The sequence below is a fragment of the Giraffa tippelskirchi genome, chromosome 4 (assembly GCF_054371585.1).
Source record: "Giraffa tippelskirchi isolate mGirTip1 chromosome 4, T2T-mGirTip1v1.2.pri, whole genome shotgun sequence".
NCBI lineage: Eukaryota > Metazoa > Chordata > Mammalia > Artiodactyla > Giraffidae > Giraffa > Giraffa tippelskirchi.
Window position 1 is genome coordinate 13,330,534 of NC_137278.1, and position 23,096 is coordinate 13,353,629.

Genomic DNA, 23,096 nt, shown 5'->3' on the forward strand with positions numbered 1-23,096 from the left:
CATCATTTCCTGGCTGGATTCCTGCAGCAGCTTCCCAGCTTCCAGTTATGCCCCTTACAATCTGTTTTCTACCCAGCCACCACAGTCAACCTTCAAACACAAGTGTGATGCTCTGCTGTCTGAAAAAACAATCATTCAAGGGAGTCACAGCATCAGAATCACCTGGGAAGCATTTTAAAATGCAGAACCCTAGGCCCCACCCCAGACTCACTGACTGAATCTCTGGGAGCAGGGGCTCCATATAACTATATTTTTATTAGCTCCTCAAGTGACTCTAGGACTTCCCTGGTGGCTCAGAGGTTAAAGCGTCTGCCTCCAATGCGGGAGTCCTGGGTTCGATCCCTGGGTCGGGAAGATCCCCTGGAGAAGGAAATGGCAAACCACTCCAGTATTCTTGCCTGGAGAATCCCATGGACGGAGGAGCCTGGCAGGCTACAGTCCACGGGGTCGCAGAGTCGGACACGACTGAGCGACTTTCCTTTCCAAGTGACGCTAATGCTGTGATAGATTAGATTATTGCTCAACAAGTATTCACCCCCTCCCCCAGACCTCCACGAACATATACACTTTCCCTCCACAGTGATACTGGGCTTGGCATGTGAGATTTGCTTGGCCAATGGGATGTGAAAAGAGCAGGTGCTTAAAATGTACTTGAGTAGCTAATGCTCTTGCCATCTGCTGTTGCCGTGAAAAGATGTTCTGGGAAGCTTGTTGACTCCAGAAGATTGAGAGAGATGTAGAGCCGACTTGAGCCCCATCCAAGATCTGAGAAGGTGCATGCTAAGTCACTTCAGTTGTGTCTGACTCGGTGCGATGCTATGCCTTTTCACAGAAGAAACAGACTCCAAGCTATAGCTCGCCAGCTGTCCATGGGATTCTCCAGGCAAGAATACTGGAGTGTGTTGCCATTTCCTTCTCCAGGGGATCTCCCCAACCCAGGGCTCGAACCTGCATCTCTTGCATCTCCTGCATTGGCAGGTGGGTTCTTTACCACTAGAGCCACCTGGGAAGTCCCAATGGCTGGGCCACATTGAGCTCAGCCTAGAAGAGCTACCTCCCAGCTGACCCACAGAGACAGGAATAAGAAAATGCTTGACATATACATCACTGAATTTCCAGGTAGTTTGCTATGCAGCATCAGTGTGGCCACGAATGACCAATAAAGATGCAGAGCCTACATGGGAATCTCTGGACATGTTAAAATTCAAACTCCTCAACCTGGTATAGGAGACCCACAATGAACTGGCCATTCTGCCATCTCTGCCCTTTCCCTATGTCATCCTGGGTCCAAGCCACGGTTATCTCATTGAACAGCGCTCTTTTCCATCAGCATACCTTGTACCTGCTGTTAACCGTTCCCCCTTGTCTCTGTTTCACTCCAGTTGCTCCTTTAAGACTTGTTCAAGTGCCCTTACTCAGCACAGTAAAAACAGGGCCAGGTCCTCACTTCTCAGCACCCAGACAACCAAGCACAGACAGGAGAGCCCTGGAGTTCAGGCTCTGAGATCAGTTCGCTGAGTTTGGATCCTATGGCTACCATTTACCAGCAGCATGACCTTGGGCAAGTGACTTCCCTCCTGTGAACCTCAGTTTCCTCACCACCCACCCACCTCACTTTGCAGTGACGAGGGTAAATTAAGTGTTGTAAAGTGCTCAGGTTAGAGCCTGGAACACGTATGGTGAGCAGCTTCCTCCCGTCCTCTGTATTCCCAGGGTCCAGCACAGGGTCAGGCTCAGGACAGACTCGGCCAATGCCGATCATGTCAGTGAAAGAACTGGAGGTACTCTGTTTTCGTTTTCCTCACTTCAGATGTGAACAAGTGATTTTCTGGGTCAGATACGTAAACATGACATCTGTTGGCAACAGTACCTGTTTCTCTATGAGCCTAATGGTGTCCTCGGAGGCCTTGTCCTTCGATTTCTTCACCTTATTTATTGCGTTGGTACGAACCTTCCGTAAAGAGTCCTTGGCCTTGTTCGTGTTCTGTTTAGCAAGCTTCACCAGCATTTCTCTGTGCTCCCGGGTTACTCTGATAAAAGACCAAAAAAAAAAAAGTTCAATAAAATCATCCCATGTATGAGCAGCCTGCCAAGAATTCAACACTACTTTGTGCACTAGCTCAGCGGTTTATAACCGTACTCTCCATCGGTGGGAGATCTTCACATTCCTGACACACGCCCAGGAGGATGCTCAGGGTCAAGGGAAGTTCCCGGTGAGATAACTGAGGACAGCCAGGAAGCGTGCTGCTTAAAATCATGAGCCAAAGTCTAACTAGCCCTGAAGTTAAATCCTGGCCATGCCTCTTACTGGATGCATAACTGACTTCCTTTCCTCAGAGTTCCCATCTGTATAACGGGATTGTCAGTACCTGGCTTAAAGGGGTGGTGTGAAGATTATGGGATGGTTTGTGTAACTTGTTTAGCACTGACTCTGGCACATTTTAAAAGAAAACAACTATTAGCTGTAATTCCACCCCTTTCTCTCCATCTAAAGAAAGCAATGCCAATGAATGAGATGCTACAGAAACAGCATCATCTCTATACCTCTAAATCATCCAAAACAAAAAAGTAGTAACCTTCAGAATCTTAACTATTATTATGACAAATTACTTGTGAATCGCTTTAGCACTGACCCAGACACAACACATGAGAATACTATACCATTTAACTTCCACGAAGTACCCATGAGAGTGTCTGCCATATTAAAAATGCTTAATAAATGTCAGTTATTTTAACTATTAATATCCTTATCATAATAACAACAGTGAGCACACTGAAGGCCTATTATAAATCCCTGGGACAGGCACTCTAGAACTTTTTGTAAGCTGACCCTTACAATTGTATGAAGCAGTTATTATTCCTATTTTACACTTATTCATCGCAAAAGCCAACATGTTTGTCCTGCCTTGGTTTCTTGGTTGTGTGCATACTACTACCTGTCAGGACCAGAGTACTGGCTGTAGCAAGTGTGCTGAGATGAAGGTGAAAGACCTCTGTCCTTTTCTGAGGGAACTTAGCTAGGCAGAGAGCTAAGTAAAGAGACTTTTACTACAAAGCGTGTCTGTGTTTGGGGAGGGGTCAGTTGGGGGAGGGAAGACTTTCCTGAGGAAACAATATCTGAGTGTGGTTGTCAATAGGTTTGTTCACTGGTATTCTGATTCTTATTCCTTCCAGTAGGAATGCACTTCCTGTCCCCTCTGAAGTTCGGTGTGGCGGCACAACTTGCTTTGCTCCAATGAGATGTGAGCAGAATGGGTGTCGCCTTTATGAGCCTGCATGCGCTCTACCACATTTGTTCCTGCTGGCCACAATGCAAGTTGAGAGGGAACGTCCATCAGTTTGGGTCCCAGAGAGACAATGGTGAACAGTGCCCCACTTGGCATGAACAAGAAATGTTTCTGTTGTTTAAGCCACGGCGATTTGGGGGACTACTTGTTACTACAGCACTGCTCATCCTATCCTGACTAACAGCCCACAAGGATCTAAAGAATGAGTGCAAGTTGCCAGTATTGGTAGGGATTTCCAGGAGGAAGAAAAAGCCTGCACAAAGGCTTTAGGTTACCAGGAGATTATGGTCATATGAAGAACCGAATGGAGCACAGATAACAAAGAAGAGAGTAACAAGAAAAGAGGCTGGAAAGCCGTATCATAGAGGGTCTTGTAAGATCACAGACTCCATTTTATGGATGAAAAAGTTTGGTATCTTACACAAAGCCAAACCTATGCTGGCCTGCTTCAAAAGCCAATGGTCTCAGTATGAAAAAATTCTCTGCCTCCTGAATCCTGAATTGGACTTCACTGGCATATGGTTCCTGACCCTAAGTCAACATGGTTCTGGCTTACAAAGGATAATCCCAAATCCTAGCTATAAGTGTTCCATGTGAAACAGTGACAAACAGGAGTTAAAGATTTAGCGGCATTTACCTAGTACTTTTTCTCTGATAGGATGAGAAAACAAATGAAAGAATTTTGAGACAGGACAAGCTGTGAAGATAAAGTGGAAGGCTGAGTGATAAATAAATCCTTCCGGATCCAGCTATTTGAATTCACAAAATTCTTAAATTCTTAAAATATTCTCAAAATGAAAATAATCCTGACTCCTACCAGTATTAAACCCTCAGTGCTAGGTGAGTACTTTATTCCCTCACTGAACCTCTCAACTCGTCAAACCAGATTCTAAAACCCCCATTTTCCAACGTGCCTGTGGGCTTGAGTGACAGAACTAGGATTCAAATCCAGCTCTTTCTAGCCTACATTCTTCCCACTACTCCAGGCTGCCTACCCCTTGCCGTCTATTTCAAATAAATTATGTGCTGCTGCCATTACTTCTGCTTCCAGGCAGAAAGCTTTTTTCAAAGTCAGTAATATGAATCTTGGGACTGAAAAGGACAAAACCACCATGTCAGGAGTTTAGGGATTTGGATCAGATCTTGTTACTTTTATGGTTTTTAATTCATTGAACAAAAATCATGCTGACATGTTTAGGTCTCTTTTTTGTTCTGCCAAAGCATATGTCAGTATAAGGAAGGAACAGGAAAATTAAAACTTGATCCGCTGATTCAAAAAACTTAATCCTGCTGAAACACTAGGAGGGGCAGAAAATAAATGAAACTAAGTCTGTAAGAAACCTCTTAAACTTCTCTATAGAGAAGTATTTCAATCTAACATTTCATATATAATTTGAAATAGCTTGCTTTTTAGACAATCTTTAAAAAAATTTAAAAATGTATCTAACCAACTGTTTTTTTTACTACACTGTTATATTTTACGTGGAGAAAAAAACACACGTTCAAAACTATACAAATTGAGACTCAAAAAATCTTATGAGTAAATGGCTACATAAAGAAAACAATCATAATATATGTAATTTGGCCTTAATAAAGTATTTTTTATATTTATTAATGAAAATGTGACTTTATTACACTATTGACACCAGTTTCCACAGGTTGTAGTATTTAATTATTGACATTGACAAAAATATGTCAGTTTCAGGATGCAAATACAGAGGCAATAATCTAAGAAAGTGAGGAGGGGTACAGTGAGGGTGCAGGGGAGAAGGGAGAAGGGGGAGGGAATGCCAGGCACAGGAAGTGCTGAGAGGAAGAAAGGCATCTGCTTGCTGGTTCTGGGTGGTGCTGAGCTGAACGAATCCAAAATACAAGATTTGAAGCAGTCAGGGTGATGGAAAGGCTCGGTTCTGAAGTACAGTCAGACCTGTTTTATTCCTGTATCTATTACTCAGAAGCTGACTGTCCTCGGGCAAGCTAGTTAATCTCTCTCTGCCTCAGTTTCTTCATCTCTGAAGATAATGAAAACACTTTGTCCGGAGGATTGGGAGAAGCAGACATGACGTATATAAAGTACGGGTAAAGACAGCAGCATATAGTAGTAGCCTTGAATAAATGATAGCGTCTATGAATGTTTTTTAATCAAACACACTTAATTACTTCCTCATGAAACAACGAGGGCACATCTGTTTTAGAAAAGAAACATACTCTATTATGGAAATATCGTAATGCCTTTCCAAACCAGTGATTAATACATCTGATCATCTCCATCTCACGTTCACAGGGTTCTGTGAGCTCAGGCTAGCTGTATTTCAGGTTCTGGGCTTGGCCGGTTGGTTCTGAGCACCCGCTCTGCACTTGGCCTGCATTCACTCATCAAGCATTGGCGGGGGCCCCAGTGTTCACTGCCAGGTCCTGGGCCGGGCTGAGGAGCGCCAGAGACGAGGGAGGCCTGGTCCAACTTCTCCAGAGGCTCAGTCCAGCAGCACAGACAGACTTGCCAATCACTGCTGAGGAAGAGCACGAGAGCAGCCGGGACGGAGGGACAGGCTTTCTGCAGGAGAAGGAGCATGTGGAGAGCATAGCCCATTCTGCTGTGAGGTTGGGAAGTGCCCTAGAGATGCATAGTGATGCACTGGTTGCAGAAGAAAGGACAGGGCACTCCAGGCAGAAGCACGGTAGGAGATATGCTGGCAGGAAGGCGTGAGGCTCAAAAAGGGGCATCGAATTTATTCTGAAGAACTGGGGTTTTCAAATTCTTCTTTAGCCATAAAACTCTGGATTCAAAGAAAACCAAGGCAGACACCCCATTTATAAAACAGAGAGAAAGTGAGTTCTCTCCATTAATGAAGGGAAGGGCACTAGCAGAGAGGAAGGTGCTCCATCCTACCCTGACACCCCTCCACTTCTGCACCTGCCATGTACTGGTTGAGTGAATTAAGCAAGCGATTTAAACTCTCTGAGTCCTGGCCCTCTCATCTGGAAATAGGGACTGAAAACAAACAAAGAGAAAGCCTCAGCCTCTACCTTTCAGAGTTCTTATGAGGATAAGATAATATATGGAAAGTGAACAGTACAAAGCATGGTAGGAAATAAACAATCAGAAAACGTAGGTTGCTTTTGTGGCTATTGTTCTTCATGTTTGGTAACTACATCGTGTGCGTGCTCAGTCGTGTCTGACTTTTCGTGACCTCATGGACTATAGCCCACCAGGCATCTCTGTCCATGGGATTTTCTAGGCAAGAATACTAGAGTGGGTTGCCATTTCCTCCCCCAGAGGATCTTCTCAACCCAGGGATGGAACCTGCGTCTCCTGCATTGGCAGTTGGGGTCTTTACCACTGAGTCCCCATGGGAAGCCCGATGGTAACTACAGAGGTATCTTCAAATAATGAAGAGTTTATTCAAGTTTTATCAACTGAGAAATGACAGGGCAAACAATCTAGGCTCCAGCAAGATGATTTTTTTTGAGACCTGACTAGTAACCTAACATTTCTCTTTCTAGTATTAATTCATTCACTTAGTTTATAGTTTCATTCAGCAGCTATTTACTGGGTATCTGTTGTGTTCCATCCACTATGTCAGAGTGAGTTTACAGTCTGGCAAGGAAGGCAGTCATTAAACAAACACAGGCACAGTTAATCAATAAGTTACAGTGGTAAGAACCATAAGAAAGACCTGAAGAGCTCTACAAAAATAATAAGCAGGGGGCTGACCACACCCTCCTGTGGGACTTCAGAAGAAAATGTGACGATATTTAAGTTAAGGGATATTTAAGTTCAGATGAGTAAGAGTGGAGAAGCTAGGCGAAGGTCACTCCCACCAGAGCAAATGGTCCAGGTAAAATAAAGGCCTTTTTCCAGGTGAGGAGGGTCCTGCTCTTGGGGAACTGAAAAAAGGTAGTGTGGCTGCAGCACAGAAAGCAGAGGAGGAGGACTATACCCAGAGAGGAGGCTGGTGAGCCTGGCAAGGGCAAGACTACACGCAGGCCCTTCAATGCCACATTCTGTCCTAGCAGATCCACTGACAGATGAACGGACACATACACTGGGTAGATACACACAGTGGAATATGATTCAGCCTTAAAAAGGCAAGAAAATTCTGCTATAACATGCATAAACCTTGAAAAGATTAGGCTAAATGAAATAAGCTAGACTCAACAGGACAAATGTTATATGATTCTACTTGTATGATGTATCTGGTATAGTTAAATTCACAGACACAGAGAGTAACACAGCAATTACCAGGGACCTGGGGGATCTGGGAATGGGGACTGTTGCTTTTAATGGGTACAAAGTTTCAGTTTCACAAGATTAAAAGACTTCTGGAGACTGTACAATAGTGTAAATGTACTTAATATCACTGAGCTGTACATTTAAAAATAACTGAAATGGTAGATTTTTAAGGCAAGAATACTGGAGTGGATTGCCATTCCCTTCTCCAGAGGATCTTCCCAACCCAGGGATTGAACCCTGGTCTCCTGCATCGCAGGCAGATTCTTCACCACTTGAGCTACAGGGAAGTCCTATATATATCTCACTACAATTAAAAAAAAAAAAAAGAGTAGACTGTTTCTAAGAGCAACACAGAGTATCACAGATGTCTGAGTGAAGCAGAAGTGAGATCAGACTTGGATTTTGTGCAGAAACCAAGGTACCAACCAGATCTAAGCATAAGGCAAGAGTCTGACCAGAAGCCTCTTGGCAGGCGGACAGAGAGCTCACAACTAGCCTGCAGCAGCCTCCCGGGTGAGTGATGAAGAGAGCAGCCTTTTCCGCTGGGGTCAGAGATCCTCCCGGCATAAGGCAGGGCTTGAGCTGAGCTGGCAGGGTCACACTTTGTTTGTACAAACCCCACCAGGCGGGTCTTCCAGGAACACCCTGGATGGGGGCCTTCCTGCAGAACTCCTTGAGTGAGTTCCCATGAACAATAAGCTGAGGGGCATGCCCGGCCAGCAACTCACACAATAAGGATCCCCTCGACTGAAACGCTACTTCTTATGGCTTCAACAAGAACGGGACATGTGCAAAGACACTCACCAGGGGTACATCAGAGGAAGCTATGCTCGGCGTGGCAACTGTGGTAAAAACCAGTTACAAGATGTCAGACTTCAAAAGTTCCTTGGTCACTTAGAGGGGACTTAAACAGGTAGAAAGGATGTGCTTCAGAGCCAGGAAGACCTAAGTTGGCATCCCTGCTTTGCCACTTGTTAGCTTCAGAACCATGAGCACGCCGTTGGACTTCTCTAGACTCAGTCTCCTCGCATGTAGAGTAGGAGTAAGAATATCATTAAGAGGGCGGGAGCAAGGATTAAATGAGATGACGGCGGCACGGGCTCAGCACACCGCCAGTGTGCACACACTCCAGCACACAGAGTGCAGCCACTTTCTTATTCCAACTGCAGAATCTCCAAGGCTGGGGGACCACAGTATGTGCACAGTTGGGGAGAAAGTGGTCAGAGAAGATTGAGTCACTAGCAGCTTAGGCTACTGAGCAGCTGGTGAGCTGCCGGGGGACAGGATGGGAAGAGAGGAGAGTGGGCATGGGGGTCCCGGGAGACGGGAGCTGGGCTCCAGCAGCGCAGGACAAGATGAGGGAGAAGGGAGTTGCACTTCCAGGGAACAAATAGCCCGTGTAAACACATCTCTGACAGCTCCACTGAGAGAACCCCTGATGCCCGCCTCTGTGATGCGCTGCCTCCCCACACAGCAGCATCGGCCTGCAATCAGCAGCAGTCGCAGGCCCTGTTTTATTGTTCGCTGGTGGGCGCTGCCCGATGCTGTGGGGCTGCTGGCCCTGAAGGAAATGTTTTGTTTGTGTAGTACTGCCAGACTTCCTACACTCTTAGAGACATGATTCTCCCTCCCCTCTCTCCTAGCCACCCCTAACTGCATACTGCACCCCGCCCACAGCTCACCAGCCAGTCTAACAGGCACTAATGTGTCTCATAAAGACATGCGGTGTCCTTCTAGCCCAAAGAAAATCATACACACACTTTGGAAGGACTTCTACCATCAGCAGTACCATCGATTTTTCTCTGGGGACATATAACCAGGTACCTGCTTTCAAAGGCCTGTCCTGTGACCAAGGCCTGGCTAAGCAGACATGCCATCCTGAAATACAGCCCAGCATGATGGAAAGAGAGAGGAAGTTGAGGTCAGGGGTCACAGCTCCACATTCCCAGCTGAGTGATCAAGATGAAGTCACTCGCTTTCTCCTTCCCTGTCACCCAAAGGTTGGAAACCCAAGTTTAGGGATTCATGGAAGTAACTCTCCCTTATGCTCTCATGTACAGGATAACACAGGTGTGGTGGCCAAGGCTGATTTTCACCCCCAGTTCTGCCACTTCGAGGCTGGGTAGCTGTGCACGATTAGCTTTTCCTCCCCAGATCACAAGGAAGCATTCACAAGAACAGTCTCTGAAGCCACACAACCCGAGTTTGAGGCCCCAGATCTATCACTGCTTAGCCATATGGCCCTGGGCAAGTCATTTCACTTCTTTGCCTCAGTGTTCCCATCTGTCAAATGTGTATAATACCACTAAGTTAATGAGAATGTTGCAAGGATTAAGAGAGTTACTAAATGTGCTGGTCAGGGGGACATGCTCAATAAACGCTATCTGTTGTTTTCTTATGTGTAAATGGGGGTGGGGTGGGAAAAGTAATAAAAATGTTACTCTTCTTCTTCCACAGTCAGGACCAAATGAGAGGTGATGGGTGAAGAATTCTGCATACATGGGTACTGACTATTTTAAAAGCTGTTTGTCAGATTAGTAATAAAAATAAGTGAAGTTTCCCACTGAGAGATCAGAGCATAGTGGCTACAGGCCCAGGGTCTGAGAAAGACACCTGTCCTTCCCCTCACTCACCATGTGACACTGGGCACAGACAACTCCCTTCCCCTATGACTCGGCATCCTCAGGTGTGAATAGGGGAAATAATACACCTATCTCTGAAGACTGTTATGAATATCGTAGTTCATATACAAATAGCATCCAGCACAGCAGCCGGCACCCTGGGCCATCACTGCCCTTACTACATGCTAGGTCCTGTCCCCAGAGCTAGGGATACAGCAAGGGACAAAACAGATGAAGCTCCACCAAGTCACACTCGAGTGAAGGAGAGAGAGGGCACCTGCAACTCTGTAAACCAACACTTAAGTGCTATGAAGAAAATAAAGCAAGACCGGGAGAGAAGGAGGAGCCTTACTGTGAGGACGGTAAGGGCTCACTGCTAACTGCCTAGCCCTCTGGCTCCAGTGCCATCTGCTCCCCTTCAGTCAGAGTAACAGTGACGAACATTTTCGAGCTCTTTCCCTGTGCCAGGCTCTGAGAGGACGCACGCCTTGTGCACTCGCTGAGTGAACTTTTGCATCATTCCTACGACATTACTGGTCTTATTACCTGGTTTCTGAAGATTAGAAAAACGGAGGCTCAGACAGATCAAGTAACCTGCCCAAGGCCACACAGGTTCCTGGAAGACCTGGGATCTGAGCCCAGTGCAGCCTCACTCATGAATCCCAGGCCTCCCTGCTGGTGCTAGACAAACCTAAGCCACTATTCTTACCAGCTGCAGTGACGCGGACGCTCTTTCACCAAGACCTGCTTAGAGTTCACTGCTACTCCTCCAGCTCCCCTACAAGTCTAAACACAGTGGAGAGAAAGGAGGAGGGGCTCCCTAGAGGTCAGCCATGGAACGGTGATCTGACCTCGGGCGGCCAACTGCCAGGTCCTGTTAGCTGGTACAGGACACAAAGGGTGGACAACAGAGAGGTGGGGGAGAAGGAAACTGTCCTTTCAGGTGCAGCTTCTGCAGAGGTGCTGATGGCGCCTTCTGCTCAGCGCATGCTCCGCTCGATTCCTGACTGCACTTTCTTATGTGTTTCAGAACACTGTGCAGGGAGGGAGCTCCCATTCCACACACTTGGGGTCTGAAATAGTAGAAGGCGTTCCTAAAGAGCCACAGGCTGGGTGAGGAGAAAGGGGGCATCCTATAACTGCACAGAGGCTTGTCAGGCCTGGAAGGGGAGACAAACAATGGACTGGACGTCCACCAGGTGAATAAAGGAATGAACGATGCTGGAGAGCAGCGATGCGAGCAGGTGGCAGGCACGAAAAGGGCCAGAGAAGCAGATGCAGTTGCTCAAGTGCAGCTGATGGCTGCTCCCGCCCAAGTGAGGTCATTCAGACGGTCTCTTCTGATTTTTTTTCTTCTTTCACCATCACTAAAAGTCTGTATGTATGTGAGCTCTGTGAGAAAAGGCTATTATCAATATTTCCAAGAATGTGCACGAGACACACTCCCTGGTTCAAGATCCACAGAGTGACGCAGCAGCTAGAGAGAGGGGCCGCAGAACGAGGAGCAGGAAGGAAGGTCCTGGCCAGCAGCCCGGGAAGTCAGGTGATAGTGTGGCAAGAACAGGGGCATGGAAACAGACAGACTCGACGTGAGCCGTGACCCCTCTGCTTACTAATCTGTGACCGGAGCAAATTATGTAACTTTCTGAGCCCCAGTTTTCTCATCTGTGTTACACCCGTCTCAAGATGGTGTTTCTCTGTAGGCACAGAAACAATGAGATCACCATGAAAAGACGTACGGAAGGTTCTCTTGAGCTGAAAATAAGTAAATAAATAAACAAGCTGTGGCACTGCAGATGGCAGAAACTTAATCCCACTTATGTAAACTAAATATGTGTGCGTATGCACCTTTTAAAATCTGGTAGGTTATAAATTAAACTTACCAACAAGTTACTTCAGGGAAGAATACTTGAGGAACAACAAAAGAACTTTTTACTTTTCTGTAGGACTTGAATCTTTACATTAATGTGTACTATTTTTATAATTAAAGAGATGAAAGTCATATATCTAATAAAAGTCTAGTATTCAGAACATATAAAGATCTCCTACACCTCAACATATAAGTACAAACAACACAATTTAAAAACGAGCAAAGGACCTGAATAAATATTTTTCTAAAGACGTACAAATGGCAAACAAGCATGCAAAAAGATACTCAACATCACTAACATTAGGGAAATGCAAGCCAAAACTACAACGAGACATCACCCCCTACCCTCTTGGATGGTAATAATAACAATGACAACAACAAGTACTGATAAAGAGATGGAGCAATTAGAGTCCTTCAGTGTTACCGGGAAGAATGTGAAATGTGCAGTCCATGTGGAAAAGTCTGGCAGATCTTCACAAAGTTAAACAGTTATCACATGACTTTAGCAATTCCACTCATATGTTTATACCAAAGAGAACTAAAAGCAGGCTCATAGCAGCATTATTTATAATAGCCAAAAAGTGGAAACAACTCAAATATTCATCAGCCTGTGAATGGAAAAATAACATGTGGCATATCCACTCAGTGGAATATCATTTGGCAATAAAAAGGAATGAAGTACTGACACGTGCTACAACATGGATGAACCTTGAAAATATTATGCAAGTGACAAAAGCTAGTCACAAGAGACCACATACTGTGTGAATTCATTCATATGAAACGTTCAGAATAGGGAAATCTATAGAGACTGAAAGCAGACTAGTAGTTGCCTAGAGCAATCCTTATGAGGGTGATTTGGGGTAAAGTAGGGAGTGATTGCTAGTGGGCTCAGGGTATCTTTGTGAGGTGATGAAAATGTCCTAAAATGAATGTGGTGAAGGTTGCACAACTCTGAATATACTAAAAATCTTTGTAGTATACACTCTACATGGGTGAATAAAGACCTCAATAAAGCTGTTAAAAATGCCGCATGCCTACCTGGTTCTCATCACTGAACAGTACTTGTCTCCTAGGTGGAAGGCTCAGCGGTAGACTGCATGCCTCGGTCTCCTCAGCTGGGGGACAGCAGTACTGCCCCCCCCATAACAGTTAATAGTCACCACGCATAAGAGGTCACGGAAACGCTCAGTAACAGCAATTAACTTGATAACGACAATTTTAAAAACAACATTTATTTCTCACTGAATGGATTTCTTTCCTTTCTTCACTGGTATCAGACCTGCATCACAGGCTAAAGACTCTCCTTGTCAACTCCTGCTCCTTCTCCCCTTTATCCTTCACAAGAGTTTCTCCCAATACCCCTCCAGAAAAGTAAATTTTGCTACTACCCCATTTTACAGATGAGGAAACTGAGACTCAACGAGTTGAAATAACTAGCCCACAGTCACACAACCCATTTTACTGATTCTCTTCTTAAAGTTGTTCTGACCTTGGCTCCTCCAGGTATCAATTCCACTCTCCTTGGATGTACAGCAGTTACCCTGTTTATTAACTCAGCCTGGGGATCCTGCCTCCCTGTCTTATGACTTTGCTCTCCCTAGAAAAACTTGGGAATCATCCATGAGAGACTGTACATCAGCATACGCTGCAAAAAAAACACTTCAGAAAGAAAATCCAGGCTAAGAGAACCACAACCCAGGGCTTTTAACTGCCTGGTCCAATCACAAGGCGAATTCTCCATGCTGTCACCTTGGAATAAAGTCTGAGGGAGAAGCCTGGCCTAGGCACAAGATCTATCATTGCTGTCAATGTCAGGAGGAAAAGTAGGAGCCAATTGTGAGGACTTGGGGAGCAGTTCAGTGGGCCGGGGCTGTCAAGAAGAGTCAAAGCTCCTTGGCCTTTCCAGAAACACTAAGCAAGTCTCATACCACAGGCAGGACTAGTCATTGGATTTTCTTGTTTTGGATATACCTTCCAGGAGGTCTTGTTCACCATAATTCATATTCAAAGAACAAACCAAGTGCTCATTAACAATCAAACTACAGTGTTCCTGAGCAACTTAAATTCTAAGATAATTACAACATAATGACTCAACTCCTCCCACCTCTAAAAATGGAAGAAAAGACAGGAAAAAAAAAAAAAAAAGAACATGGGGTTGGGGGAGGGGGTTAGTGAGGAAGAAAGGGAAAGAGACTGTTAAGGACTAAAAGAGTAATCAGCAAACAGAAAGAAAATATCATTGGTTTTGCTCCCAAATAATCAGAAAAGAATGTTTTCAATAACTCCTTAACCAGGAGAATTAGATAATAACAAGATAATAACAAAGAGTATAAGAAAAGGGAATTAAAGTGTATGACACATAATATTCTATATGATATCCCATTACTCTTCAAAAAATCATAGAAATTATGCCCGTTTTATAAATAAGGAGGCTGAAGCTTCCAACAATCAAATGACTTGCCCAAGACCACTACAGTGGGCACGTTTCAGGGGCACTGTTGGCCAATGGTAGAGAGTCTCCTTTAACGGGCAATTTTCATGCAGGAACATCCCAGCATCAGTCCAGCAAAAGTCCTCAGAAATGCACTGCAGTGCATTGTCTTCTACGCAGTCCTCCTCTTTTCCACTCTTCACCAGTGGCAGACCTGTACCCTGTCTCTTTCACAGGATTCTGCCCATAAATTTCTTGCACATATAATTCTGTCCTGGTGTCTGCTTTCAGAGGACCCAGGTAGATAAACCTAGAGAATGACTTAACAGGAACTTGAACCTAGGTCTGTCTAAGCCCAAACCCCTTGTGCTTTCTTGCCTTTATACCCAGAGATCAACTGATAAATAAATCACATTGCTAACTCCAATGACTGATTCTCAGGCTTTCTCTTCTGTGATCTATCAGCAATATCCAGTGCAGCTGATGGGTCCTTCCTCTAAGACACTTCCTTTGGTTTCCAGGATCCTACACTCTTCCAGAGTTCTTTGGCCACTAATTCTGTCTCTCTGGCTGATTCCTCCTCACCATCTTGACCCAGAAACCTTGATGTGGATTGTCCATGGCTCAGTTTCCAAACTCTTCTCTTCACTATCTACATTTACTCTCCAAAATAATCTCATTTAATCTCATGGCTTCTTCTACATGTTCATGCCTCCCAGATTTCTCTCTCGAGAAATTGTTGGGAATTGTCTGAACTCTAAAGTTACATACCTAACAGCCTACTTGACCTCTCCACTTGGATGTCTACTAGTATCGCAAATTAAACACAGGACAAAACCTGGTCTTCTCTTACACCCGGTCTGTCCTCCCACATCTGCCTTGTCTCAGTAAATGGCAACTCTATCCTTCCAGCTGCTAGGGCCAAAAACCTTGAAGTCATCTTTGAGTTCTTTCTTTCTAAATTTACAACCAATCTGTCAGCAAATCCTGGTAGCTTTTCCTTAAAATGTGCCCAGAATCTAACCACTTTTAACCAATCCCATTGCCATACTAGTCCAGGCACCATACCTGTATTACTACAATAGCTCCCAACTGGTCCCTGATTTCACCCTCACCTTGACAGTGTAATTCTCAAAATGGCAGCCAGAATGATCTTTTCAAAACCTAAGTCAGATTATGTCCCTCCCTAGCTCAAAAGTCTCCAATGACTTCCCATTTAACTCAAAACAGAAACCAAAATCTTTATATGGGTCTATAAGAACTATGATGGCTAACTTTTATTTATTTATTTTCATTTTTATTAGGGTATAGTTGATTTACAATGCTGTATTAGCTGCAGGTATACAGCAGTTGGTTAATTTTTTGTGTCATGGTGGTCCCAGATATTCGGTCAAACATTATTCTGGGTGTTTCTCTGAGGATGTCCTGGACGAGTGGAATATTCAAATCTTTAGACTGAGTAAAGCAGACTGCCTTCCCTAATCTGGGTGGGCCTCACTTACATCACTTGAAGGCCTGCAAAAAACAAAATAATACAGAATTCCCCTGAATAAGAAGGAATTCCTTCTGCCCAACTGCCTTCAAACTACAACAACGGTTATTTTTTCCCCGCCTTTGATGTAAACTGAAACATCAGCACTTCCTGGGTCTCCAGTCCCCTGGCCTTTAGACCAGGAACCACACTACCAGCTCTCCTGAGTCTCTGTCTCCCAAGACTGAAGATCTTGGGACTTGTTGGCATCCATAATCACATGAGCCAATTCTTTATAATAAATCTCTGTTTATATATATACATACTCTGTTGGTTCTGTTTCTCTGGAGAACACTGACTAATAAAAACTTTACATGGTACTGGCCTCCCCATTTCACTCTGATCTCAGCTCCTACTTCTCTCCCCTCCCATGTTCTGCTACAGCCGCTGGGCACTCTTACTATCTCACTACTCCCTGCACGCCCAGCTCAGGGTCTCTGCACTTGCTGCTTCCCCTGCCTGAGTGCTGAATAGAAGCACAGTTTGCTCTCTCATGTCCTCAGTTCTCTGCTAAATTATCACCTTCCCCCCGAGGCCTTCGGTGAATACACCACTTAAAACTGCACCAGCCCCCTACAACCATCTATAATGTCCTTTATTTCTTTTCATTGCTTTATTTTTCTCCACAGAGAGAAAAATGTGGCCAGCTGACACACACACTGTATATGTGTGTTACTGTCCATTTTCCCAGTGAAAAGTGAAAGTCACTCAATCATGTCCGACTCTTTGTGACCCCAAGGACTATACACTCCATGGAATTCTCCAGGCCAGAATACTGGAGTGGGTAGCCTTTTCCTTCTCCAGGGGATCTTCCCAACCCCGGGATAGAACCCAGTAGAGGTTCCACAAAGGCAGAGGTTGTGTCTGGCTTTCTCACTGCTGTAATCCTCCATGTCTATAACTATGCCTGACACATAGTAGGTGCTCAATAAATATCTGCTGAATAAATTTATAAATATCCTAGAAGTTTCATATTTCAGCATAACAATTTTATATGATCATAAGAGCAGTTAAGAGGTCACCTGGTGCCAGAGGAGGATAGGGACTGATTTGCAAAGGGGCACAGGGAACTTTCAGGATGACTGAGCTGGTCTACAGGTTGACTAAGATAGTGGTTACAGGGACACATACATTAGTCAAAATTCATTATCATGTACACTTGAAATGGGTCCATTTTTTTTGTATGAAAGATATACCTCAATATAGTTGACTAAAAAAAAAAAAATCCCCATATTGTTTATATTCCAGACTGCCTCCACACCAAAAAGTGGTGTACAAATTCACTTTTAGATTATGCATCCTGGTTCGGGCTCTGGCAATTACGCTCCACATGGTGTGGGTTGGTATATAATTAAACTTTAAAATACTAATTGCTGCCCCTTATTACAAAAAGAAAAAGTGCTCTCAGAGGTCCACAGATGTTAAGAATAGACTTTGAAGTCAAGCAGACCCATATTTAAATCCTGCACAACTCTATCTTTATTAGCTAGATGAGCTTGAACAAGTTATTCAACCTCTCTTGGGCTTACTTAAGCTCATGTACCAAAAAAATAGGGTTATTCCTATGACCTAAATAATGTAGTATAAGGCCTAAATATAGTTTGCACTAAGCAGTCACTTTGCTTAGTATTATTATCACCAAGCAGTGAGCCAGGAGAGCCACTGAAATATCAATGGGATTTCCTAAGAGAGTGATGTCAAGCTTGGGTCTGTGGACCACTGGAGGGGTCACTCAGGTGTGTTGCAGATGTTCGCCTGGCCCTGAAGTGTCCATGTCTCCATGAAGCTCAGCAATATGCAGCACACTAGTACAAATAAGCACTGTGACAATCAAGGAGCAAAACTTACACCACGGCGCCCCACATTCTGTTCACATCTCCTCCGGTTACAGTCCCCCATTTACCACTCCCACCTCTAGCAGAAGCACAGGAAGATCCTTAGAAGATCATTACAACACTGTTAGCAAAAAAGAAAACAATTTAAACAACTAAGATATTCAACAACTGGCAACTATTTAGTGCTACAGATAACAGGCAAACACTATGCAACCCTTAAAAAGAGTAAGGAAGAACTCTCACCAGAGAGCAATGACACATTAAGTTAAAAAAGGAAAGTGCAGAAGAGTGTGTATAATATAATCCCATGTCATCACAAGAAAAATGGAGAAGGAGATTTAGACATGTGTCTGAAGCTGCATAGAAAAAAATCTGGAACAAGGTGCTAAAAGTTATGCCCTATGCAAGGGGAGTATGGGGGAGAATGGATACATGTATCTGTATGGCTGAGTCCCCTGCACTGTTCACCTGAAACTATCACAACATTGTTTTTTTATTATTAATTAATTTTTACTTGGAGGGTAATTGCCTTACAATATTGTGTTGGTTTCTGCCATACGTCAAAATGCATTAGCCATAGGTATACATATGTTCCCTCCCTCTTGAACCTCCCTCCCACCTCCCACCCCATCTCATCCCTCTAGGTTGTCACAGAGCACCGGGTTTGAGCTCCCTGCATCATACAGCAAGTTCCCACTGGCTATCTATTCTACATGTGGTAATACGTATGTTTCAATGCTACTCTCTCAACTCATCCCACCCTCTCCTTCCCCCACTGTGTCCACAAGTCCGTTCTCTACGTCTGCATCTCCACTGCTGCCCTGCAAACAGGTTCATCAGCACCATCTTTCTGGATTCCTATCACAACATTGTTAATTGGCTATACTCCAAAACAAAATTTAAAAATAAAAGTGGTCCCCTATGGAGAACAGAATGGAAGTATTTTAATTTTCTATTTAATCCTACTTAAAGTAAAACCAATGCAGACGCTGACAAAAAATAATAAAAGAGGAGGACAATCCAGGAAGGAGGCAGCTTCACCAGGGAATGAGTCGACCTCAGGTACTTCAATCTCTTCGGTGAATTCATGATTCCTAACAGTTTTATTTAAAGTCAGAGATGAACTCAGTGCTCTCAAAACAAAACAGCTTCATTCTACTTTGTGTGGTTTTCTCATCAATATTTGGTAAAACAATTAGTAAGAGAGTATTTGTTTGTTTGTTTAGGGGCATAAAGAAGATGTGAATGGGCTGGGGGCCTGACCAAAAGAAACTCCTGCTCAAAACTTTTCAGGGTCCCTGATTAAGAAATGAAAAACTGACATACCAAAACAAGCTGCTATCAGGAGGCAAGAACAGGGGAAACGGCAGTCAGTTAGTCTTGAGTTCCAACCTACTTCTCCCCCCAGGTAGCCCTATGACAGTGGACACTGATTCCTGGGAGTTTCAGGTCTCTTATCAGGCAAGTGGGCATAAGAACCATCTCCTGACTTCGGAGTGGTATTATGAGAATGCAGGGAGAAACCCTCAGGCATTCAGCACAGTACCTTCAGGCTTTATACCTGTAGCGCAGGTGGTTAATACATAGGACCCAGAACTTGATGACATAAATAACAAAAAGAGAAGAAACTATTTCAGCGAATCTTGATTAACAGGAATGTTCAAAGAATCCATCCAGTTGATTAACTTCTCTAAATGGCAGAAGACCAGCCAGAGAAGAAAACAAAAACCATATACATTGTCAGTGGGGACAGATGTAACGCAGAGCCTGGGAGGCCCAAGGTCATCTTACTGAAGACAGCCAGGAGGAAAACTTGTACACAGTCACACACAGCTGGATTTGCAGAGGCTATAAAGAGAACGCTTGGTAATAGGAACCACCCAGGCTCCGAGTCTGACCTGTTATTGCTTTAGGATTTATCTTCTGCCTTCTTCCCAAAAGGATCAGAGGCAGATTGTAGGAAGAGTCACGTACTCAGCAGACTCATTTAAATAAGAATAGGAGAATCAGAGGAGTGTTTAGAGGGTATGGTACCAGCTGAGATCTGTTGCAACTGAAAATAAAACTTAGCTCTGGGCATCCAGACTGAGGGCAGAAAAGCAACCCAGTAGACTGTCACTAGGGGAAGAATCATAATCACCTGGGAAGGTACATTTTTATAGAATTAAACTTGAAATGTTATCACCAGAAAACAATCCTGGGAATTTATGCATTTGATGACCTCCCATTTCCCAGACTCCCAACGTAAGCTTTAACGTGTTGTTTTCCTCATCACAGGTTTGCTGGGTGACCTGGAAGCAACGCCTCACCTCTCGGAATCTCAGGTCCCCCATCCATTAAAGGGAGGGATGCACCTGCCTATTTATGAATGAAGGAACCTTTGTCAGCATTAACTGACTGCTTACTAAACTTCAAAAGCCTTGCGTACATTATCTTACTGAAATCTCCCAATAACTATAAAAGGCAAGCCCTATAAATACATTACAGATGAGCTCTCTGAGATTCAGAGAGGTAGAGGCAGCTGTCATTGTCACAAAGCTAAAAAGTAGAAGAGTCAGAACTCCATTCCAGGCTTTTGTGTTACCAAGGTGCAAATTTAACTGTTAGACTTTTGCACTTCTTTTGTGTATCTCAAGCACCTAACAGTTCCAACATACTTCTTCCCTTCCTTACTCCTTCCTTTTCTCCTGAAGTAAAATTATGTATGTAAGGAAAATTGTATGTCTACTGAAATATTATTAGTATCTTATATTTATATAGCTTCTTTTCCTCTAAGGAGATCACACTGCTTAATTTATTTTCTCTACTAATTTCACCAAAGATCTAGCTATCATTGTGTACTACATCATTTATTTTACAAATGAGGAACTAGAAGGCAACAATCTGCTAGGGTGACGTGCCCAGAGTCATATGGAAGTCACTGCCAAAACCAAATAAAAACCTTGGTCCTCTTTACATCTAAATCAGCCTTTATCCTTTCACATGACACAACTTCCATAATAAAGAACAGATCATTCATTTTTTATCTGGAAAACTACCAAACGTATAATTCAGTAAGGGGCCCCATGACCTTACCACCTTGTCAAAGGGAAGAAAGTATATAAAAAATGAGGTTTGCAGGAGCAGACGGTTTTGGTCCATCAACTTTCTCTTGGATTACACCCATTAACCAACAAAAAATAATGCAAAATATAATGTAACAGATCCCCATGTCTTTGGAAATTCAAGTTGAACTCACTGATCTTTCAAAACTTATATACAATGCACAAGGGCAGCCATTAACTCGAGTGGGGCTGCAGAGGTGCACATGATGTCAGCGAGTTCTTTGAAAGAAACACATGATCCACAATTGGGCCACTCTAGAAGAATCCAAGTCAGCAACAAGCATTTAGGGGCATCAGTTCATTCTGGGGCTCCAGAAGGGACCTGGCAGACCACTGAGAACAACACCTTCATCTCGTGCATGAAGAACCCGAGGCTCGGGGAGGGTAAGTGGCTTTGCCAAGATTTTACAGACACGAGAACAAGAATGAAAAAATTAAGCTGCTGACTATATCCATTCCACTTGCGAGTCATGCTTTTGATGGCCATGAGTACACCTGGCACTTTCCAGAATTACCCACCTATACACAGAGTGCGGAAGAAAGAGCCTGAAATATGGTAACGGAAAAACCCAGAATTCAAATCCTGACTGCTACTAGCTGGCCGTGTAATCTTGAGCAAGTCCCTTAATTTCTCTGAATTTCAGGTTTTTTCATCTATAAATTGTAGGTAATAGTAAACTCCATAAGTAAGCTGCCAGTAATATAAACAAGGGGCCTGCACAGCCCTGAGTTACACAAAGGCCAACATTAGGTCCACATACAACCCGAACACCCAGCAGAGGCTGGCAGATAACACATTTGTAGAAAATTTGCTAAGCGAATCAATGAACTAACCAAGCAAACAAGTACCGGACTTGAACTTGGGTCTATTTGCTTCTTATATTGCTCCCAGTTCATAGGATTTCAAAGCAGAGTGCTATTTCTGACTTACAGAGGCCATTTTCTGGCAAAAAAGCAGGAAAAAGAAGTCCTGCAGGAAAGTTCCTGGACTCTTTAGTGTTGGTATTAATTCTTGTTGCTAGCGTGGGTACATCATGAGGCTCCAGAATCAACTAAACCTGAGCTTCAGCGTAAGCTGTGTGACCTCAAAGTCATACACATTCTCTGAGCCTGAATTTCCACACCTGGGGAAAAAAATCTACTTTACAGAGGTTGTGTGACAAATGCAGCAATCTATATAAAGAAATACAGAATGATATGTGGCACATGATGACAAGTTCACATCCCACTTCCCTTCTAGTTATTGGGAAGCTTCATTCATTCATGTCACTTAGGTCCCTGCTCTGATGTCACTTCCTTCCTGAACCTTCCTACCTACAAATAAAACCCATAACTCTCACTATCCCCTCAGCCTGCTTATTTTTCTTCATAGTCCTTACCATCCCCTGACATTATGTATTTGCTTTTTTGTTTACTTTGCCTGTTGTTGCTGTTCACACACTAAGTTGTGTCAGACTTTGTGACCCCATGGACTGCAACGCACTAGGCTTCCCTGTCCTTCACCATCTCCTGGAGTTTGCTCAAACTCATGTCCACTGAGTCAATGATGCTTTCCAACCATCTCATCCTCTGACACCCCTTGCTCCTCCTGCCCTCAGTCTTTCCCAGCATCAGGAAATCTTTTCCAATGAGTTGGCTCTTCCCATTGGGTGGCCCAAGTATTGGAGCTTCAGCTTCAGCATCAGTCCTTCCAATGAATATTCAGGGTTGATTTCCTTTAGGATTGACTGGATGGATCTCCTTGCAGTCCAATGGACTCTCAAGAGTCTCCTCCAGAACCACAATTCAAAAGCATCCATTCTTTGACACTCAGCCATTTTTATGGTCCAATTCTCATATTCGTAGAGGACTACTGGAAAAACCATAGTTTTGACTATGCAGACCTTTGTTGGCAAAGTGATGTCTCAGATTTTTTAATACATTGTTCAGGTTTGCCATAGCTTTCCTTCCAAGGAGCATGTGTCTTTTAAAATCATGACTGCAGTAACCATCCACAGTGATTCTGGAGCCTAAGAAAATAAAATCTGTCACTGGTCAAACCCAGGTCTCCTGCATTGTAGGCAGATTCTTTACCATCTGAGCCATGGGTTTCTTTACTGTGCCTACTTGACTATAAAATAAGCCCCAGGAGGATGGGGACTTTTTCTTGCTGGTGCTATTTACTGTCCTATCTCAACAAACAG

At 43.9% G+C, this 23,096-nt stretch overlaps 1 protein-coding gene across 8 annotated transcripts in view; it reads right to left on the reverse strand.

Annotated features, from left to right (window-relative positions):
- Window positions 1–23,096, reverse strand: part of MRRF (mitochondrial ribosome recycling factor) — a 56,137-nt gene that overhangs the window by 9,705 nt on the left and 23,336 nt on the right. For 7 of the 8 annotated variants that reach the window (XR_014081854.1, XR_014081855.1, XM_081588752.1 and 4 more), the window contains one exon: window positions 1,871–2,030. Coding sequence is in view for 6 of the 8 variants with exons in the window: in XM_081588752.1 (XP_081444878.1) it covers window positions 1,871–2,030 (160 nt within the window). In the remaining 2 variants the exon portion in view is untranslated. Of the gene's footprint in view, window positions 1–1,841; window positions 2,031–23,096 lie in introns of all 8 variants that reach the window. The other variant, XM_081588747.1, reaches the window with a different exon arrangement.